Genomic DNA, 18873 nt, shown 5'->3' on the forward strand with positions numbered 1-18873 from the left:
GGTTTCTAGAGCTCATTTTATTTTTTGCACTATGTGCATACAGGTGGTGGAGTGGCATACCCAGGGGACTGTGATGGTATACAGGAGGCAACAAGGGCATTGGACAGAGGTGGTGTTCAGGGGACAGTGATGGTATACCCAGGGGACAGAGTAGTGGCATACAGGTGGCAGAGTGATGGCATATTAGGGAGCAGACTTTTCTAAAGCCCGTTCTATTTTTTCACATATCAGGCTTTATTGCTAGTCATGTGTAATCCTTAAATTCTATAAAAGTGATATACAGTACTGTGCAAAAATTGTAGGGAGTTGTGGAAAAATGCTGCAAAGTAAGAATGCTTTAAAAAATGGAAATGTTAATAGTTTTTTTTTTATCAATTAGCAAAAAGCAAAGTGAATGAACAGAAAAGAAATCTAAATTAAATCAATATTTGGTATGACCACCCTTTGCCTTCTAAACAGCACCAATTCTTCATGGTACACTATCACAATGTCATGGATTTTGTAGGATTGTAGTCAGGAGTATGATTAACCAATTATACTAAACAGATAATAATGATCATTATTTTCATATGTAGGTTAAAACACGGTCATTAACTGTAACAGAAACAGCTGTGTAGGAGGCTTAAAACTGGGTGTGGAACAGCCAAACTCTGCTAGAAAAGGTAAGGTTGTGGAAGAGTTTCATGTCACAGATCCACCATTGCAAGACTGAGCACAGCAACAAGACACAAGGTCGTTATACTACATCAGCATGGTTTCTCCTAGGCAAAGATTCCAAAGCAGCAGGGTGGTTTCAAGATGTGCTGTTCAAGTTCTTTTGAAGAAGCACAAAGAAACGGGCAAAGTTGAGGAGCGTAGACGCAGTGGTCGGCCAAGGAAAATTACTGCAGCATATCAAAGACACATCATGCTTAGTTCCCTTCGAAAGATGACCAGCCGTATTATCAACTCAGAACTGGCAGAAACAAGTGGGACCCAAGTACACCCATCTACTGTTCGGAGAAGTCTGGCCCAAATTGGTCTTTATGGAAGAATTGCACCGAAAAGGCCATTCCTTTGACGTGGAAACAAGGCCAAGCGACTCAACTATGCACAAAATCATAGGAACTGGTGCAGAAAAATGTCAGCAGGTGCTCTGGACTGATGAGTCAAAATTTGAAATATTTGGCTGTAATAGAAGGCAGTATGTTCACCGAAGGAATGGAGAGCAGTACAATAATGAATGTCTGCAGACAACAGTAAAGCATGGTGGAGGATCCTTGCAAGTTTGGGGCTGCATTTCAGCAAATGGAGTTGGGTATTTGGTCAGGATTAATGGTGTCTTCAATGCTGAGAAATAGAGGCAGATGCTTATCCCTCATCCAGTACCATCAGAGAGGCGTCTTTATCGACTCCATATTTATTCTGCAGCAGGACCACAATCTCAAACATACAGCCAATGCCATTGAGAACTATCTTCAGCATAAAGAACAACAAGGAGCCCTGGAAATGATGATATGGCCCCCACAGTGCCCTGATCTCAACATCATCAAGTCTGTTTCTGATTACATAAATAGACAGAAGTATTTTTGGAAGCCTACATCCACAGGAGATCTGTGGTTAGTTCTCCAAGTTGTTGGGAACAACCTCCCTGGCGAGTACCTTCAAAAACGGTGTGTTAGTGTACCTAGAAGAATTGATTCTGTTTTGTAGGAAAATGTAGTCACACCAAATATTGATTTGATTTAGATTTCTCTATTGTTTAACTCTTTCATGACCAAGGGTCATTAATGCCCCCGTGTCCAAATTTAGCATTTTTGATATGCACTTCTTTAAACGGTAATATTTTTGCAACCGCTTTGAATAACACAACTATTTTTACTTTGTTTTTTACAAGACTTATGAGGCTTTAATTTTCTAGATTAGTTTAATTCCATGTTTTTAATTTTTATTATGAGAAGACAAATCAATAAAAATATTTTAAAAAAACCTTTTTTGTAATTTTTTAAATATATATATATATATATATATATATATATATATATATATATATATATATGTATATATCCTTTCAAAAGAAAGGCAGCACTCAAAAAGTTGTACTTATGGTTCTTGCATTACATGGTAATCTACCATAATAACACAAATATAATGAATAACAAATAAGCAATCATAAAAACAGTTTACAAAACACATGTAATGTTATCAACTGCCTATATGCAGGTTCCGATTCATAAGTAGCACAATAGTATTCTGTGAATCTTCGCGATTATACATAATTGGTTACAAAAATCACCTGTGAAAACAATACATGATAATATGAGGAAAACACCCACCGTGATGTAACCGGCCATAATGTTTCAAATGCTGCCGCGCTAAACGCGGCACCCCTCGTGTGCAACTGCGCATGTCCCGGGAGTAAAGTATGTCAGGAGTGTGTCATTCCATTGCGCATGTCCGCGCATGCGCGGTCGCACTGACTATGTTAGGATCGCCATATTAGTTGTGGTAAAAGACGATATCCATCCATATCATTAGATATTTGGACGGAAGAGAGCCCCAAAGATACAGCAGGCAAGAGTATGGCACAAAGTATAGAGTGTATACAGCACCTTAAGCGAAAGAGTCCATTAATTAGACTAGGTTAGTAGTGCCACTACCTCCAATGTTCAATACAATACTGGTTTCGTATTGAAACAGATCTGTATCCATTTTTTAGAAATGTTAAACTTAAAGCTTGGTTTTCCAACCATATTATAACACCTAAACCTAGGTATACGGAGCTACAACTGAAGGATTTTGGCTTGTCCAATAAGCGCTCATTTGTACCCCCGTCTAATGCACCGGTCATTGATGCTTTTGTTAATGCAGTAAAGAATGATATTTGTAAATTGCGAACTGTGAATGAGGATGTCCAAATGAAACATGCTTAAACAAATTAATCCCGGCGCGTGCTTGAGCTGTGATAACTGCTGTTTCTGACAGCTGGCTATCACAGCTTAGTGTGCAGGGACCGATCGCGGTGGTCCCCGCCGATTAACCCCTTAGAAGCCGCGTTCAATAGCGATCGCGGCTTCTTAGGGGTTAAGCTGCCATCGCCGGCCTGCTACACGATAGCGGGCCGTGATGGCTACTATGGCAACCAGAATCCTAACAATGGACTCTGGCTACGCCATCGACGGAAGCCTAGTGGGTCCCGACAAAATCAGGACCCACTATGCTTGCTGTCAGCGAACAGCTGACAGCTCTAATACACTGCACTACGTATGTAGTGCAGTGTATTAGAATAGCGATCAGAGCCTCCTGCCCTCATGTCCCCTAGTGGGACAAAGTAAAAAAAGTGTGAAAAAGTAAAAAAAAGTTGTGTAAAAATAAGAAAATAAAAGATTTAAAAGTAATAAAAGTGAAAGTCCCCCTTTTTCCCTTATCAGTTCTTTATTATTAATGAAAATAAATAAACAAATAAACTATACATAATTGGTATCGCCGCGTCCGTAACGTCCTGAACTACAAAACGATGTCGTTATTTATCCCGCGCGGTAAACGCCGTAAGAGAAAATAATAATAAACCGTACCACAATCACAATTGTTTGGTCACTTCACCTCCCAAAAAATGGAATAAAAAGAGATCAAAAAGTCGCATGTACCTAAAAATGGTCCTGATCGAAACTACAGTTCGTTACGCAAAAAATAAGTCCTCGCACGACTTTCCTGATGGAGAAATAAAACAGTTATAGCTCTTAGAATAAGGTAACACAAAAAATAAATTATATTTTACAAAATTTATTTTATTGTGCAAACGCCATAAGACATAAAATAAAACTATAAATATCTGGTATCGCCGTAATCGTATCGCCCCGCAGAATAAAGTGAATATGTCATTTATAGCGCACGGTGAACGCTGTAAAAAAAATGGAATAAAAAACAATAGTAAAATTGCTGTTTTTTTAGTCACCACGCCACCTAAAATTAGAATAAAAACTGATCAAAAAGTCGCATGCACCCCAAGAAAAGTACAATGGATTCCTCAAGGTCTCTAGTTTCCAAAAAGGGGTCACTTTTGGGGGTTTCCACTGTTTTAGCACCACAAGACCTCTTCAAACCGGACATGGTGCCTAATAAATTAAATTAAATTAATTAAATGTCACCTCTACTTTGCTCTAAATTCCTGTGAAACACCTAAAGGGTTAATAAACTTTTTAAATGCTGTTGTGAATACTTTGAGGGGTCTAGTTTCTGAAATGGGGTGTTTGATAAGGGTGTCTAATATATGGGCCCCTCAAAGCAACTTCAGAACTGAACTGTAACCTAAAAAATAAAATAAAAATGAGGCAATACTTCGCTTCTTACATTATACTGATAATGAGCCGTGCCCACCCCGAGATTACCCCAGTTTTGACCGTTTGTATAAACGGAGACCCCTATTAGACCATTTCAGTGCCCGGTTTTCCCAGCATTCACCCCCGAGAAGTGTATTTCTATAGATGAATCCCTGGTACATTTGAAAGGGAGGCTTCAATTCCGCGAGTACCTGCCGGGTAAGAGGGCAAGGTATGGCGTGAAGATGTATAAGCTGCGAGAGTGCATCAGGGTATACCTACAAATTTAGGATATATAAAGGGAAGGACACCAGTACTCAGCCCCCAGAATGCCCCCCTTAACGGGAGTTAATACAAAAATTGTGTGGGATTTGGTGCACCCACTGCTGGACCAGGGTTACGACCTCTACCAGGATAATTTTTATACCAGCGACCCACTCTTCAAGTGCCTCGCTTCCAGAAGTCCTGCGGCATGCGGCACTGCTAGAAGAAACCTGAGAGGCCTCCCTAAGACTCTGCTTGGGCAAACACTCAGAAGGGGTGAGAGCAGGGCACAATCTAGCAGCAACATATTGTGTGTCAAGTACAAGACCAGGGAGATGCCACACCAGTACCCATGTACCTGTACGAGGTACCAGTACAGGGACCCCCAAACTAGACTGCATCCTGGACTACAATAGGTACATGGGAGGGGTGGACTTGTCAGATCAAGTCCTGAAGCCTTACAGTACTTCTGGAAGCGAGGCCACAGGCATCGTACCAGGGCAACACTTTTTAGGAGAAGTTCCCCAAACTGGCAAGAAGGGAAAAAGTCAAAAGAGGTGCAGAGTCTGCTATAAGAGGGGGATAAGGAAGGACACAATATATCAATGTGACACGTGTCCCGAAAAACCAGAGCTCTGTATGAAAAAGTGTTTTAAAATTTATCATCCATCCCTTTATTTTTAATTTACCCCAGTTTTACTCGCTCTGATCCACTTCGCACAGCTTACCCCTCCTCATCTTTCCCCTCTGAGCCCTGCTGTGTGCCCAGGCAGCTGATAACAGCCACATGTAGGGTATTGCCGTACCCGGGAGAGCCAACATTACAGTTTATGAGGTGTATATCTCCGGTGGCGCATGCTGGGCACAATATATCGGACACTGAATTGGCATATATGTATAGAAAATTGCAAATTTCACTCTGCACCAACTGCTGCACATTATCTTTTACACAATACCTGTGGGGTCAAAATGCTCACTACACCTCTAGATGAATGCCTTAAGGGGTGTAGATTTTAAAACAGGGTCACTTCTTGGGGGTTTCAACTGTACTGGTACCTTAGGGGCTTCTGCGTACAAGACTTAGCACCAGAAAAGCTCCAGTAGGCCAAATGGTGGTCCTTTCCTTCTGAGCCCTGCCGTGTGCCCAGGCAGCTAATAACAGCCACATGTAGGGTATTGCCGTACCCGGGAGAGCCCACATTACAGTTTATGGGGTGTATGTCTCCGGTGGCACATGCTGGGCACAATATATCGGACACTGACATGGCATATATATAGAAAATTGCAAATCTCACTCTGCACCATCTGCTGCGCATTATCTTTTACACAATACCTGTGGGGTCAAAATGCTCACTACACCTCTAGATGAATTCCTTAAGGGGTGTCGTTTTTAAAACGGGTCACTTCTCGGGGGTTTCAACTGTACTGATACCTCAGGGGCTTCTGCACACACGACTTAGCACCAGAAAATTCCCAGTAGGCCACATGGTGGTCCTTTCCTTCTGAGCCCTCCCATGGGCCCAAACTGCAGTTTATCACCACAAATAGGGTATTGCCACACTCAGGACAAATTGGGCAACAAAATGCGGTATTTTATTCCTTGTGAAAATAAGAAATTTTTAGCCAAAACTACCTCTTATTGGAAAAAATAATTTTTTTTTAAATTCACAGCCCAATTCAAATAAATTCTGTGAAAAAACTGTGGGGTCTAAATGGTCACAACACCCATAAATAAATTCTTTGAGGGGTGTAGTTTCCAAAATGGGGTGACTTCTGGTGGGTTTCCATTGCTTTGATACCTTTGGGGCTCTGCAAATGCGACATGGCACCCGAAAACCAATCCAGCAAAATCTGGGCTCCAAAGAACACATAGCGCTCCTTTCCTTCTGAGACCTCCCATGGGCCCAAACGGCAGTTTATCACCACAAATGGGGTATTGCCGCACTCAGGACAAATTGGGCAACAAATTGGGGTATTTTATTCCTTGTGAAAATAAGAAATTTTGAGCCAAAACTACCTCTTATTGGAAAAAATTAAATTTTTTTGAATTCACAGCCCAATTCAAATAAATTCTGTGAAAAAACTGTGGAGTCTAAATGGTCACAACACCCATAAATGAATTCCTTGAGGGGTGTAGTTTCCAAAATGGGGTCACTTCTGTTGGGTTTCCATTGCTTTGATACCTTTGGGGCTCTGCAAATGCGACATGGCACCCGAAAACCAATCCAGCAAAATCTGGGCTCCAAAGAACACATAGCGCTCCTTTCCATCTAATACCTCCCATGGGCCCAAAGGGAAGTTTATGGCCACAAATAGGGTATTGCCGCACTCAGGACAAATTTGGCAACAAAATGGGGTATTTTATTCGTTGTGAAAGTAAGACATTTTGAGCCAAAACTACATCTTATTGGAAAAAAGTTTTTTTTTTTAAATTCACAGCCCAATTCAAATAAGTTCTGTGAAAAAACTGTGGGGTCTAAATGGTCACAACACCCATAAATAAATTCCTTGAGGGGTTTTGTTTCCAAAATGGGGTCACTTTTGGTGGGTTTCCATTGCTTTGATACCTCTGAGGCTCTGCAAATGCGACATGGCACCCGAAAACCAATCCAGCAAAATCTGGACTCCTAAGAACACATAGCGCTCCTTTCCTTCTGAGGCCTCCCATGGGCCCAAACAGCAGTTTATCACCACAAATGGGGTATTGCCGCACTCAGGACAAATTGGGCAACAAAATGGGGCATTTTGTTCCCTGTGAAAATAAGAAATTCTGATCAAAAATGACATCTTATTGGAAAAATTGTCATTCTTTTAATTTCACAGCCCAATTCAAATACGCGCTGTGAAAAAACTACGGGGTCAAAATGGTAACAATAACCATAAATTAATTCCTTGAGGGGTGCAGTTTCCAAAATGGGGTCAGTTTTGGGGGATTCCTACTGTTTTGGCACCTCAACACCTCTCCAAACCTGGCATGCTGCCTAAAATATATGCTAATAAAAAAGCACCACCAAAATGCACTAGGTGCTTCTTTGCTTCTGGGGCTTGTGTTTTAGTCCACGAGCGCACTAGAGCCACATGTGGGACATTTCTAAAAACTGAAGAATCTGGACAATACATATTTAGTTGTGTTTCTCTGGTAAAACCTTCTTTGTTACAGAAAAAAAATAGAATAAAATTGAAATTCAGAAAGAAAAATGAAATTTGCAAATTTCACCTCCACTTTGCTTTAGTTCCTGTGAAATGCCTGAAGGGTTAAAAAAAACTTTCTAAGGGGGGCGTGGCCAGCTATGGGAGAGTGAAGACGTGCTCTCTCCAGCTCCTCAACTAGCGTTGCTGAAATTGGCTGACATCCGCTCCCAGATATGGGGAAGAATTCTAAAAAAGCAAGAGCAGCAGCCCCTACATGTCCCTCATCGCCCCAGCGCGATATCGGGGATTATTTTGGGCGACAGCCCCAGATGCAGCTGCGGGCTGCGACGCGGGCCGAGGCTGGGGGTCAAAATGGCCGCCCGACCTCTCCATCTCCAACGGACCAGGGCCCGGAGATGACGGCAGGACATATCCACTCACCCTCTGAGGTGCAGACCCTGGAGTTCACCGATCCTCTGTCTCCTTCCCGGGCTGCGATGGATCGTGCGGCCCGGGCGACAACGCCTGCCGCTTTCCAAGATGGCCGCCGGGACCACGAGGCTTGCGGATGCGGGCCTGCCCTGGAGAGCACGGCCCTCCTTTCAGCTGCTCCGAAAGAGAGCGTGCCAGCACAGGAGGTACCGGACCCAGGGGCACCAGATCCCCGGTCTTGCTGGGAGACATCGGAGGCCCCTGTGGCGGTGGACGCCGTTCCCCGGTCACAAGACCATGTGGCCTCTCAAGATGGCTGCCACCCTCCGTCGTCTTTGCTTTCATGGCCTGCGGGCCCTCTCCTTCCGAGATCCGACTGCGGCCTACTACCAGCCCCTGGAGTGAGAGACACCGCACCTGCCCTGCCTGCAGTTCTGCAGTTGGAGGAGCTAGCTAGGAGGCACAGTGAGTACCGAGGCCCTGAGCCTCCCATCACCCAGCTCACCTCACACCCTATGGGACTGATAGCCCCAGCTCTCCCCCTTCCACCCAGGGATCCGGGGCTGGTGGGAGCCTCTCCCTCTCGGTCCTCCAGCTCCGCGCGGCACGGATACCCCAATGCCCCAACAATCTTAGCCTCGACCCTGCTTATGGGATCTCCCCAGCACCCCGGGACTATGCCTGCACTACCTGCAAGTGGCCAAGGTCCTCAATTGCACCCACTCCCGTCGCCTGAAGTGGACACGCCAGCCAGTAGTGGATTAAGTTTTACCGACCCGTTGTCTGGATCTATGTGTGAAAATCGGCCGGCGACTCTCTCAGATATCCGCCAGCTTGTTCAATTGTTGCCTACTAGGGCTGATATGACTTCCTTTGCCAGACAGATCGTGGAAGAATGCAAGTTGGAGTTTACACAGTTTCGTGCGGAACTTTCCTCACTTTCTACGAGGGTGGACACTCTTACGCAGGATCGGGTTGCTGAAAATGCCACTATTGCAGATATCCAATCCACTATCCAGCAGCACTCAGCTCAGTTGTTCACTTTGCAGCAGCATCTTGATGATATTGAAAACCGTAATAGGAGGAACAACCTACGTGTTCGAGGATTGCCCGAATCTGTTCCTGCGTCTGATCTGTTTTCGACTCTCTCCACCATCTTCAATACTTTACTAGGCTGTCCGCCGAATACCCATATAGAGATCGACCGGGCACATAGAGCTCTCCGCCCTGTAAGTGTTGACGATCCTCGGCCGAGGGATGTCATTTGCCGAATCCATTTCTACGCAATCAAGGACTCTATCCTCCAAAAAATCAGACGGCAGCCCATCATTCTCCATCAAGGCACGCAGTTACGTATTTTGCCGGATTTATCTCGACATACGCTGGCGCAAAGAGCTGCTCTCAAACCCCTGCTGGAGGTACTCCGAAACCGGGACATTATCTACAGGTGGGGCTTCCCGTTTGCCCTGATGGTCCGACAGGAGGGCCGTACCTACACTGTGCGATCCCCGATCGACCTGCCTGGTTTCTTGCGGGACTTGAATCTTCCTCATGTTGCATTACCGGAGTGGCCCTCGTTGTTATCCTCTGCTGGCGGGGGATCACGGGGGAGACGCCCAATCTCGGGGCCCCTAGCGGTGGTGGAGGGTCGCCCTCCACGTGGACCCCGCAGACGATCTAGACGCCGACAAGAACGTGACCCTACTCCACCCATGGAGATCGCCCGTTCGGCGTGATGACCCGGATGGCCGCTCTTGGAATTCCTCCTTTTATTTACTTACTGCTGTCTGTTTTCAAGATTGCTTGTTGCTTTGAGCGTTACCTTCAGATGCCTTCCAATGTCTTCCTCTCTTGTTATTTAAAGTGTGCAAATGATGTTAAAGCTGTTAATACTTATATTATTGTACGCTAGGGAGTGCGGATAACTCTTATGCGTAGTTGTCACCTTCCCCCTGTAGGTTTTGGACCGAATTTTTGGTCTTCCGCAATTGTGCGATTAGCTTGTGCGGCAGTTGTTTTTCTACTGCCTTTTTTGTTTGATTTTATGTCTGTGTTTTTCTCTAATGCTCTGTTCTTTACTCCTAGCTTGTTTCCCTCCTCTACTTCCCTCCTGGCGATCCTGGACTCCGATCCTTCGTGCGTTAGCCGGCATTCCTCAGCGAGCCGTTTAGTCTGCATCCATGGCTGACCTTAATATTGCCTCCTTCAACGTGAAGGGGTTGAATGTTCCTGAAAAGCGGGCGCAAATTTTACACCATCTACACAAACGTAAGGTACACATTGCATGCTTCCAGGAAACACACTTTAAGGAGGGACATACCCCTACTATCAGACACAAACACTACACTACGTGGCATTTCAGTAATAATCCCCTTTCCAGATCGTGTGGAGTTGCCATAGCCCTCCACAAGTCTCTCCCCCATCAGGTTGTCGATCTTGTCGTGGATCCCGATGCGAGATACCTCATCTTAGTGCTTAATATTGGTGGGAGGGAATTCACGGTGATTAACGCTTATGCTCCTAACCAGGGTCAGGTGCCCTTCATTCTTCAACTAATAGAAACCGCCCTTCCAGTGGTCCGAGGGACTGTGGTGCTGTGCGGAGACTTTAACCTTACTCTGGATCCGACGGTGGATAATTCTACTGGTCGCTCTAGTGTTGCATACGGTGCTATTAGGCGGGTGAGGCGTGCTCTCCTACAGCTTCAACTGTGTGATGCATGGCGCATTCAACATCCCGCGGATAAGGATTATAGTTTTTACTCCCATCCGCATGGCACCTACAGTCGCTTGGATTACATTTTCCTTCAGCAACATGCTCTCCCCTGGGTAGCATCTACGTCCATTGGCAGTATCCTGTGGTCTGACCATGCCCCGGTATATTGTACCTTACATCTCCCCTTCATCACTAAAGGCCCCTGGACTTGGAGACTGAATGAGTCCCTGCTCTTGGATGGGGTGTGCCATGCTGATTTGCTTCAAACGGTGGAATATTTCACTCTTGATCATGCCCAGGATGACACGTCCCCCTTGGTTCGTTGGGAAGCCCTTAAATGTGTCCTCAGGGGGGTCCTCATAAAACATGGGGCGCGCCTTAAGAGGGAAAGGGCCCACTCCCTTAAAATTGCTCTCCAAAAAATTAGTGCTCTTGAACTGGCTCACAAACGTGCGCTGTCTCTTCCGATTTTACGTGAGTTACAGATTGCCCGACAGGACGCCAGACGGCTGTTGGACTCTGCCCAGCAGCGCGCTCTTCAAGTCTGTCGCAGTAAATTCTACGAGTTTGGCAATAAGAGCGGACGTATGTTGGCCAGAGCTTTAAAAACCAGAATTGCCCAGTCACACATCCCAAATACTAAGGCTCCTTCTGGCCAAGTTGTTCACACGACCCCAGAGATAGCGGAGTGCTTCCATAGCTTTTTCTCTGATCTTTACAACCTTGACCCTCCCACCCCCGCCCCCTCCCATCCGCCGGGACGGGACTCTTTCTCATCTCCCTTCACACCGTTGTCTGGGGAGATAGCTGAGGAACTTGATACGGACTTCACTCCCTCGGAGCTCCTCATGGTTATAACCGATCTTCCTGGGGGAAAGAGTCCTGGCCCGGATGGCTACACTGTCAAGTTTTACAAGGTGTTGGCGGACCGGTTGCTACCGCTTTTGTTGTCAGCTTTTAACTCTATTTCCCCGGAGGTCCTGTTTCCTCCTAGCTCCACCTTGGCTCATGTCGCGGTTATCCCTAAGCCGGGTAAGGACCCTCAACTCTGCTCCAGTTATCGTCCCATCTCCTTGCTCAATGTAGACTTAAAAAATTACGCTAAATTGCTCGCCAATAGACTGAATAAATACCTGCCAGATCTAATTCACCCGGACCAGGTGGGGTTTGTGCCTGGTCGGGAGGCCCGTGACAACACCCTTAAAACTTTTGATATCATTCACCACGCCCAGACTAACCGAATCCCGCTCATGATCCTGTCCCTAGATGCTGAAAAGGCGTTTGACAGAATATCGTGGCCTGCCCTTTACCAAACCCTTCGGCATGTGGGAATGGGACCATCTCTCTTGGCAAAAATTATGGCATTGTATCGTACACCCTCGGCCCAAATAAAAATAAATGGCTCCCTTTCGGCACCTTTCCCTATTTACAATGGCACACAACAGGGCTGTCCCCTATCCCCCCTGTTGTATGTCCTGGTTATGGAACATCTCATGGCCTCCATTCGGAGCAACTCGGATATTAAAGGAACAGTGTCATCACAAATAATTTTTTTATATGTTAAAGATGTTAGTGCTTTAATAAAAACGTTTATTTTCATTTGTGTGTTTGTGTTTTACTGTTTCTTATTTTTACACTTTTTCTTCCCTATGGGGGCTGCCATTTTTTGTTCCATTTCTGTGTGTGTCGATTAACGGCACACACAGACATGGAATACGGCAGCCACAGTCCCATAGGGACTGCGAACGGCTCCCGTCCCATTGACTGCCGTGTACGGCGTCTGTGTGGGAACTGCGCATGCGCCGCTCCCACACAGTCCTATTCGAAATTGGCGCCGTCCGGCGCCATTTTCCTGTGGACCGGAAGTCGCGGCCGGACAGTAATATTACTACTTCCGGTCGCGGCTTCCGGACTTGTGCACATGGAACAGCGGCAGCAAAGGGAGCGGACGGGCCCGGAGGGAGCCGCGGCGGCAGGAGCAGGTAAGAGATTTCAATGTATGTTAGTGTTTGTGTGTGTTTACTACTGTATGTAAACCTACTACACTGTGGGTTACCTCAAAAAATGGCGACACACAGTGTAGGAGGTTAAACCTTTCAAACCCCTCGTTTATCCCGAAACTAGCCAGGATAAAGGAGGGGGGATGCTGAGAGCTCACTAGAGCGAGGGCTTTTAACCCAATGTTGCAATGCTGCAATTTTGGGAACAGCTCCATCTAGTGACCAAAAATGGGTAGTATTATAAATTAGAAATAATTTATAATATTACATGGACTCGTGCAAAAAAATAAAAAAAATTTGAACAATGTTTAATCACCCACACACTAAATGTTTAATTTTTAAAAAAAAAACATGTTTTTCTGGCAACACATTCCCTTTAAGGGTATTAACATTGGAGGGAAGGAATACAAGTGCTCGGCATTCGCTGATGACCTATTGGTCTATCTCACAGACCCTCATGTCTCTCTCCCTTCACTGATGTCCGAGTTGTCTCGTTTTGGAACATGGTCTAATTTCAAAATCAATTTCTCTTAGTCTGAGGCGCTAAATGTTTCTCTCCCGGGCCCGTTAGTGTCGCTTCTCCAAAGTAATTTCCCCTTTTCATGGCCCTCCAGAGGTATTACATATTTGGGTGCCCGTATAAGTGGGGACCTTACACAATTGTTTACAAATAATTTTATCCCCCTACTGGCCAAGTTTCGCACTGACCTTAATTCCTGGCATAAGACTGAGTTTTCCTGGTTTGGCCGTATCAATATTATTAAGATGTCTCTCCTCCCCCGCTTGCTTTATCTCCTGCAGACGATCCCCATCTCTATCCCATCTTCCTATTGGTTGCGGCTTCAGCGATGCTTCGGCTCCTTCATTTGGCCGACTGGTCGCCCACGTCTGAGCCGGGCTCTTCTGACTCGTTCCAGGGGTACGGGTGGGGTTGGTCTGCCGGATTGTCGGCTCTACTATCTGGCATCAACTCACGCAAGGGTTTTAGATTTTTTTCATAACCGTGAATCAAAACTATGGGTCCGTTTAGCTCAACAACTATGTCCCAGTACCCTATCATCCCTGCCGTGGATCCTGCCCGGGAATAGACCGACTCAAGCCTCCTTTGTTGTTTACCATACTCTCATGGCGTTGAGGTCCTTAGGGCCTGGAAGTACGCTTATAGACCCCCTGGGTCCTTTAACTCCTATCACAGATAATCCAGCCTTTCCTGCTGGCAGGGCTGGTCGCTCCTTCCTAGGCAGGCCGTCCACCGGCCCCATGTATTTTGCCCAGGTCCTCTCCACTTCCTCTCTTCTCCCTCTAACCTCCATCTGCCCCGATGCCGAGCCCCTCACTCGCCATATATATGAATATGCCCAGTTAAAACATTTTTATGGAGCAGTTAATCGACGCGCACATCTTCACAGGTCGTTGACGGACTTTGAGCGCCTATGTGTCTCCTCCCAGCCCCCTACCCATACCATATCCACAATATATAAATTACTCCTTTCACAGCGTTCCCAACAACTCCCCTCCTTCTGCGGGGCCTGGGAGAGAGAATTACATACTACATTTACTGATACACAATGGAAGCGGTGTTTCTCCCTCTCACAAAAAGCCTCTATAGCCATTAGGGCCCAGGAAACGAGTTATAAAATTGTCTCTAGATGGTATCGGGTCCCGGCTGCGCTTCATAAATGGTATCCGTCTGTTCCTGATAATTGTTGGCGCTGTGGTGCTGTAGGAGGTTCCATGTCTCATGTTTGGTGGAGTTGCCCCTTGTTGAGGAGTTTTTGGGATGCGGTACTTAAATTGATATTGGAGGTTACTGGAGTCTCTGTCCCCAACTCTCCGGAGGCAGCTCTTTTATTCATGTTCCCGATGCCATTACACATTTATAAAAGCTCCCTAACTAGACATCTCCTTCAGGCGGCAAAGTCAGTGATCCCGCGCAGGTGGAAAACGGCAGTACCCCCAACATTAGATGAGTGGTTTCGGGAAGTTGCCTTGATACAGCGAATGGAACACTTGGTGGCTCACTCCCCGGCAGCTGTGGTAAAATACACGTCTACATGGTCTCCTTGGATAGTGTTTCTTTCTTCGCCTTCCTACCTCACGGCTGTAACCTGAGTCGGCCTATGCCCCTGTGAAATACACTACGGCTCTTGCTCGCTGCTGATTTTTTACTCATAATACGCCGGAACTGGAGTCCAGGATCCCTCCTGTCCTCTCCCCTCCCTCCTATCCTTCCCTCTCTTGGGGCCTTTTTCTATACTTTTTTTTCCCCCTGACTAGGGTTATGTGCCTCTCCTTCTCTGTTTGAGTTAAGTGATCTCGCTGTACCTCCTGATGTTATGCCTCTAGGATTATTCATGCTACTGTTGTACACTGACAATTCTTTTTCATGTCAAGATGTGATGCACATTATTGATTTTCCCTTTTTTCTTGTTTGTTTTTTGCTTTGGTCCACTGACCTTGTTTGTTTTTTTAGTTACGGGTGGAGGCCTTCCCTCCACTATATTTTGTAATTTTGTGTTCTGAAACTCAATAAAAATTTTTTGAATAAAAAAAAAAAAAAAAACTTTCTAAATGCTGTTTTGAATACTTTGAGGGGTCTAGTTTTTAAAATGGGGTGTTTTATGGGGGTTTCTAATAAATAGGCCCCTCAAAGCCTCTTCAGAACTGAACAGGTACCTTAAAAAAAAGGCTTTTGAAATTTTCTTAAAAATATGAGAAATTGCTGTTTATGTTCTAAGCCTTGTAACGTCCAAGAAAAATAAAATAATGTTCAAAAAACGATGCCAATCTAAAGTAGACATATGGGAAATGTGAACTAGTAACTATTTTGGGTGGTATAACCGTCTGTTTTTCAAGCAGATGCATTTAAATTCTGAAAAATGCTATTTTTTCTAAATTTTCTCTAAATTTTGCAATTTTTCTCAAATAAAGACTGAATATATCGACCAAATTTTACCACGAACATGAAGCCCAAAGTGTCACGAGAAAACAATCTCGGAATCGCTTGGATAGGTTTAAGCATTCCGACGTTATTACCACATAAAGTGAAATATGTCAGATTTGAAAAATGGGCTCTGAGCCTTAAGGCCCAAACTAGGCTGCGTCCTTAAGGGGTTAACAATCAAACCTGCAGACAAGGGTGGGGTGACTGTCGTCATGGATACGGTCATGTATATACGTGAGATTAATAGACAACTTCTTGATACTGATGTCTATATAAAAATTCCTGGTGACCCTAAATTTGGAATTTCAAAACAAATTATGCAAATTCTTGATGAAGCCCACAATGGCGGTCTTATTGATAATGATTTAAAAAGGTTCCTGTGGGTGGAGTATCCTATTACTCCGGTTTTGTACATACTACCGAAAATTCACAAAACATTATCTAACCCAGCAGGACAACCAATAGTCTCCGGTACAGACTCCATTTTTTCCAACTTTGCTATATTTTTAGATAGATCTCTTAGACATTTTTCTATTATCTAGAATCTTATATTCAGGATACTGCTAACTTTTTGGTCAAACTACAGGGTATAGAATTGGAAGGGAATTGGAAGTTACCTTACTTTGCAGAATTTTTCTATATCTTACTAAAACTTTTGCACAGTACTGTAAGTTGTTTTGGAAAATGTATAAAAGAAGGTTTCTCATAGCTGCCACACTTAGGACTTGAGTTCTGTGTCTCAGCCCAAACTGTACAAATTACACAATGCCCAGTCCTCTGTTCTCTGCTATGTGAAGTTCATGGGTTATTGTTCTCAACAATATAATATTTAATAGTTTTTCTTTCCATATTTTAGGTTTCCGTAACCTGCATGTAAGTGACCAAATGACAGTCATACAATACTCCTGGATGGGCCTTATGATTTTCGCCATGGGATGGAGGTCTTTCAAAAATGTAAACTCTAGAATGCTGTACTTCGCTCCAGATCTTGTGTTCAATGAGTAAGTTTCACAGTTTATCTGTATTGTCGTGCAAGCTATGACTATGTGTTTACTGTCTTTTTAGGTCAAATAAACCTTTTCTATAAACACAAGTTGTATTTTTTTCTATCCAGTGTTATGTTATTGCCAGAGTCAAGATTAATTTAATTTATGTTCCAGCATCCATGTGTATTGCCAGTCAAAACCATTTAGCACCGCAATAAGTTAGCAGAAAGAGCCATTATCCTTTCTCTTGACTCTATCTTGTTCCTAAATGTACATTGCCCACCCAGGACGTATATTTTTAGGAATCTGGATCTTCTTAAGAATTCTTAAGCCCTCTTGTAAAGATTGAATGAATATGGAAGAAGTCATCAATAACACCTTAGCCTTTATGGAAACAATTTAGACTTCCTAACTTTTGATGCCCATGGCCGCAGGCCGTCAGGTTTGCTTACTTCCTGACGGCCGCAGCCATGGATCAGTGTGTCCAAGGCGGTATGGCTCAGTGGGTCCACACACTCTATGTGACACATTTGATTCTGTATAGGGTGCTAATCCTGTGCCATTATAACACCGAAGTTTAACACCTCAAACCAGAAATGTTTGCAATCTTGAACTTTTACAGCCATACTTCATAAACAGTACTAGGGTTAGTCACTTGTTCCATTAGATGAGCAGCAATGTATTACCTTTTGTTTGACCTTTTTGTAGGAAGCATGTCAGATGTGCTGACAGGGGAGGGTATTTGGGTTCTTCAGATAAAGCAGATCCTGGTAAACAGGAGAAAGTTGGAGGAAAAAATACATAAAAGCAAAGTCTGCAAAGAAACTGGGGACAAAAAATTAAAAGAAGCAGACTGTAATAGAAGTCAAGAGGAAAAACAATATGTGTGGAGAGAAGTGAGGAACAAATAATGGCTTATATGTTGAAAAATTCATATAATATGAAAAAGTAAATAGAAAGGAGTGTGGCATTCACATACTGTCCCGAAGCCAGGAGAAGGGGGGCACGAAAACCCTGCAGCAAGAGGGAACAACAGCTCTAATACAATAGACTTGTCATAAACCATGTAAAGTAATGGTACAAGGTATAATAAGAATAATATAAGAATAAGAAGAATTTGATCTAAAGTACAGTATACAGTAATATGATATTATATATATCCAAATTATAAGGCTTTGTTCACAGCAGGTTGTCACCATAGTGTTCACATTTTATAATAGTCGGAACCAGTGAAGTAGCATACAACTCCAGGGCTCCTGTGCAAAACCTGTGCCCATGCCCTCCTCGTCACCTCCTAACTTATCAAAGGCCAGGATGCCAGTCGTCAAAGACATAGTTATTTTTGTAGTGCATCAATTAAAATGTCTTCCATAATGTAGTTGCTTTCAAAAATATTATCACAGGATTCTGGCCATAAACATGATACAAAATATACATTATTTATGTCCTAGTCTGAGTCATTCATTTAATAGTAGCTGTAATTTATATTGTACTTTCACCTAAGGACAGGAAAACCAGAGATAAAGCCTGCCAACTGTCACTAAGAAATGCTGTTTATCAGGACATTTTTACTAGAGCAGACAAAGAAGGTTGGCAAACTTGGCTTTCTCACTCACAGTCTGCTGCCTTTGCCACTAATTGAAATCTGTTGCATTCCCAAGGGGGGAAGGTAATACTACACATTGCATTATCAGCAGGTATTACATAGTTATAAAGTCTCAAGATACCCCAGCACACATAAGAAAAGAAGGATACATATTGTTGCTGATCAAATGGTATATTTATTTAGACATATATTGTATTTCATATAAAGAAAACAGATTAGTAACAAAAAGCAACTTATTCTTATTGACGTTTCGGCCTATACCAGGCCTTTGCCACGGTCACTGTGAATATGAAAGGATAACACGTAAATAAAACCTCAATATGTAAGTTTTAATAGATTCCATTATAAAGAAACTACCAAGAAAGAATGATCAACTAAGGCACATGAAAATACAAAGAATCTACAAATTTTATTAAATAAAGACATTGAACAAGTTAAAAAATGGAAAGGAGGATAAGTCACACAATAAAAAAGACGTCAAATCAATCATAAGCCA

General features: G+C 43.9%; 1 protein-coding gene across 1 annotated transcript in view; it reads left to right on the top strand.

Moving 5' to 3' along the window:
- Positions 1-18873, top strand: part of AR (androgen receptor) — an 808954-nt gene that overhangs the window by 753770 nt on the left and 36311 nt on the right. The window contains exon 5 of the mRNA XM_075835639.1: positions 16642-16786. Within this exon, the coding sequence (XP_075691754.1) occupies positions 16642-16786 (145 nt within the window). The remainder of the gene's footprint in view (positions 1-16641; positions 16787-18873) is intronic.

The sequence above is a fragment of the Rhinoderma darwinii genome, chromosome 8 (assembly GCF_050947455.1).
Source record: "Rhinoderma darwinii isolate aRhiDar2 chromosome 8, aRhiDar2.hap1, whole genome shotgun sequence".
NCBI classification, from domain to species: Eukaryota; Metazoa; Chordata; class Amphibia; order Anura; family Rhinodermatidae; genus Rhinoderma; species Rhinoderma darwinii.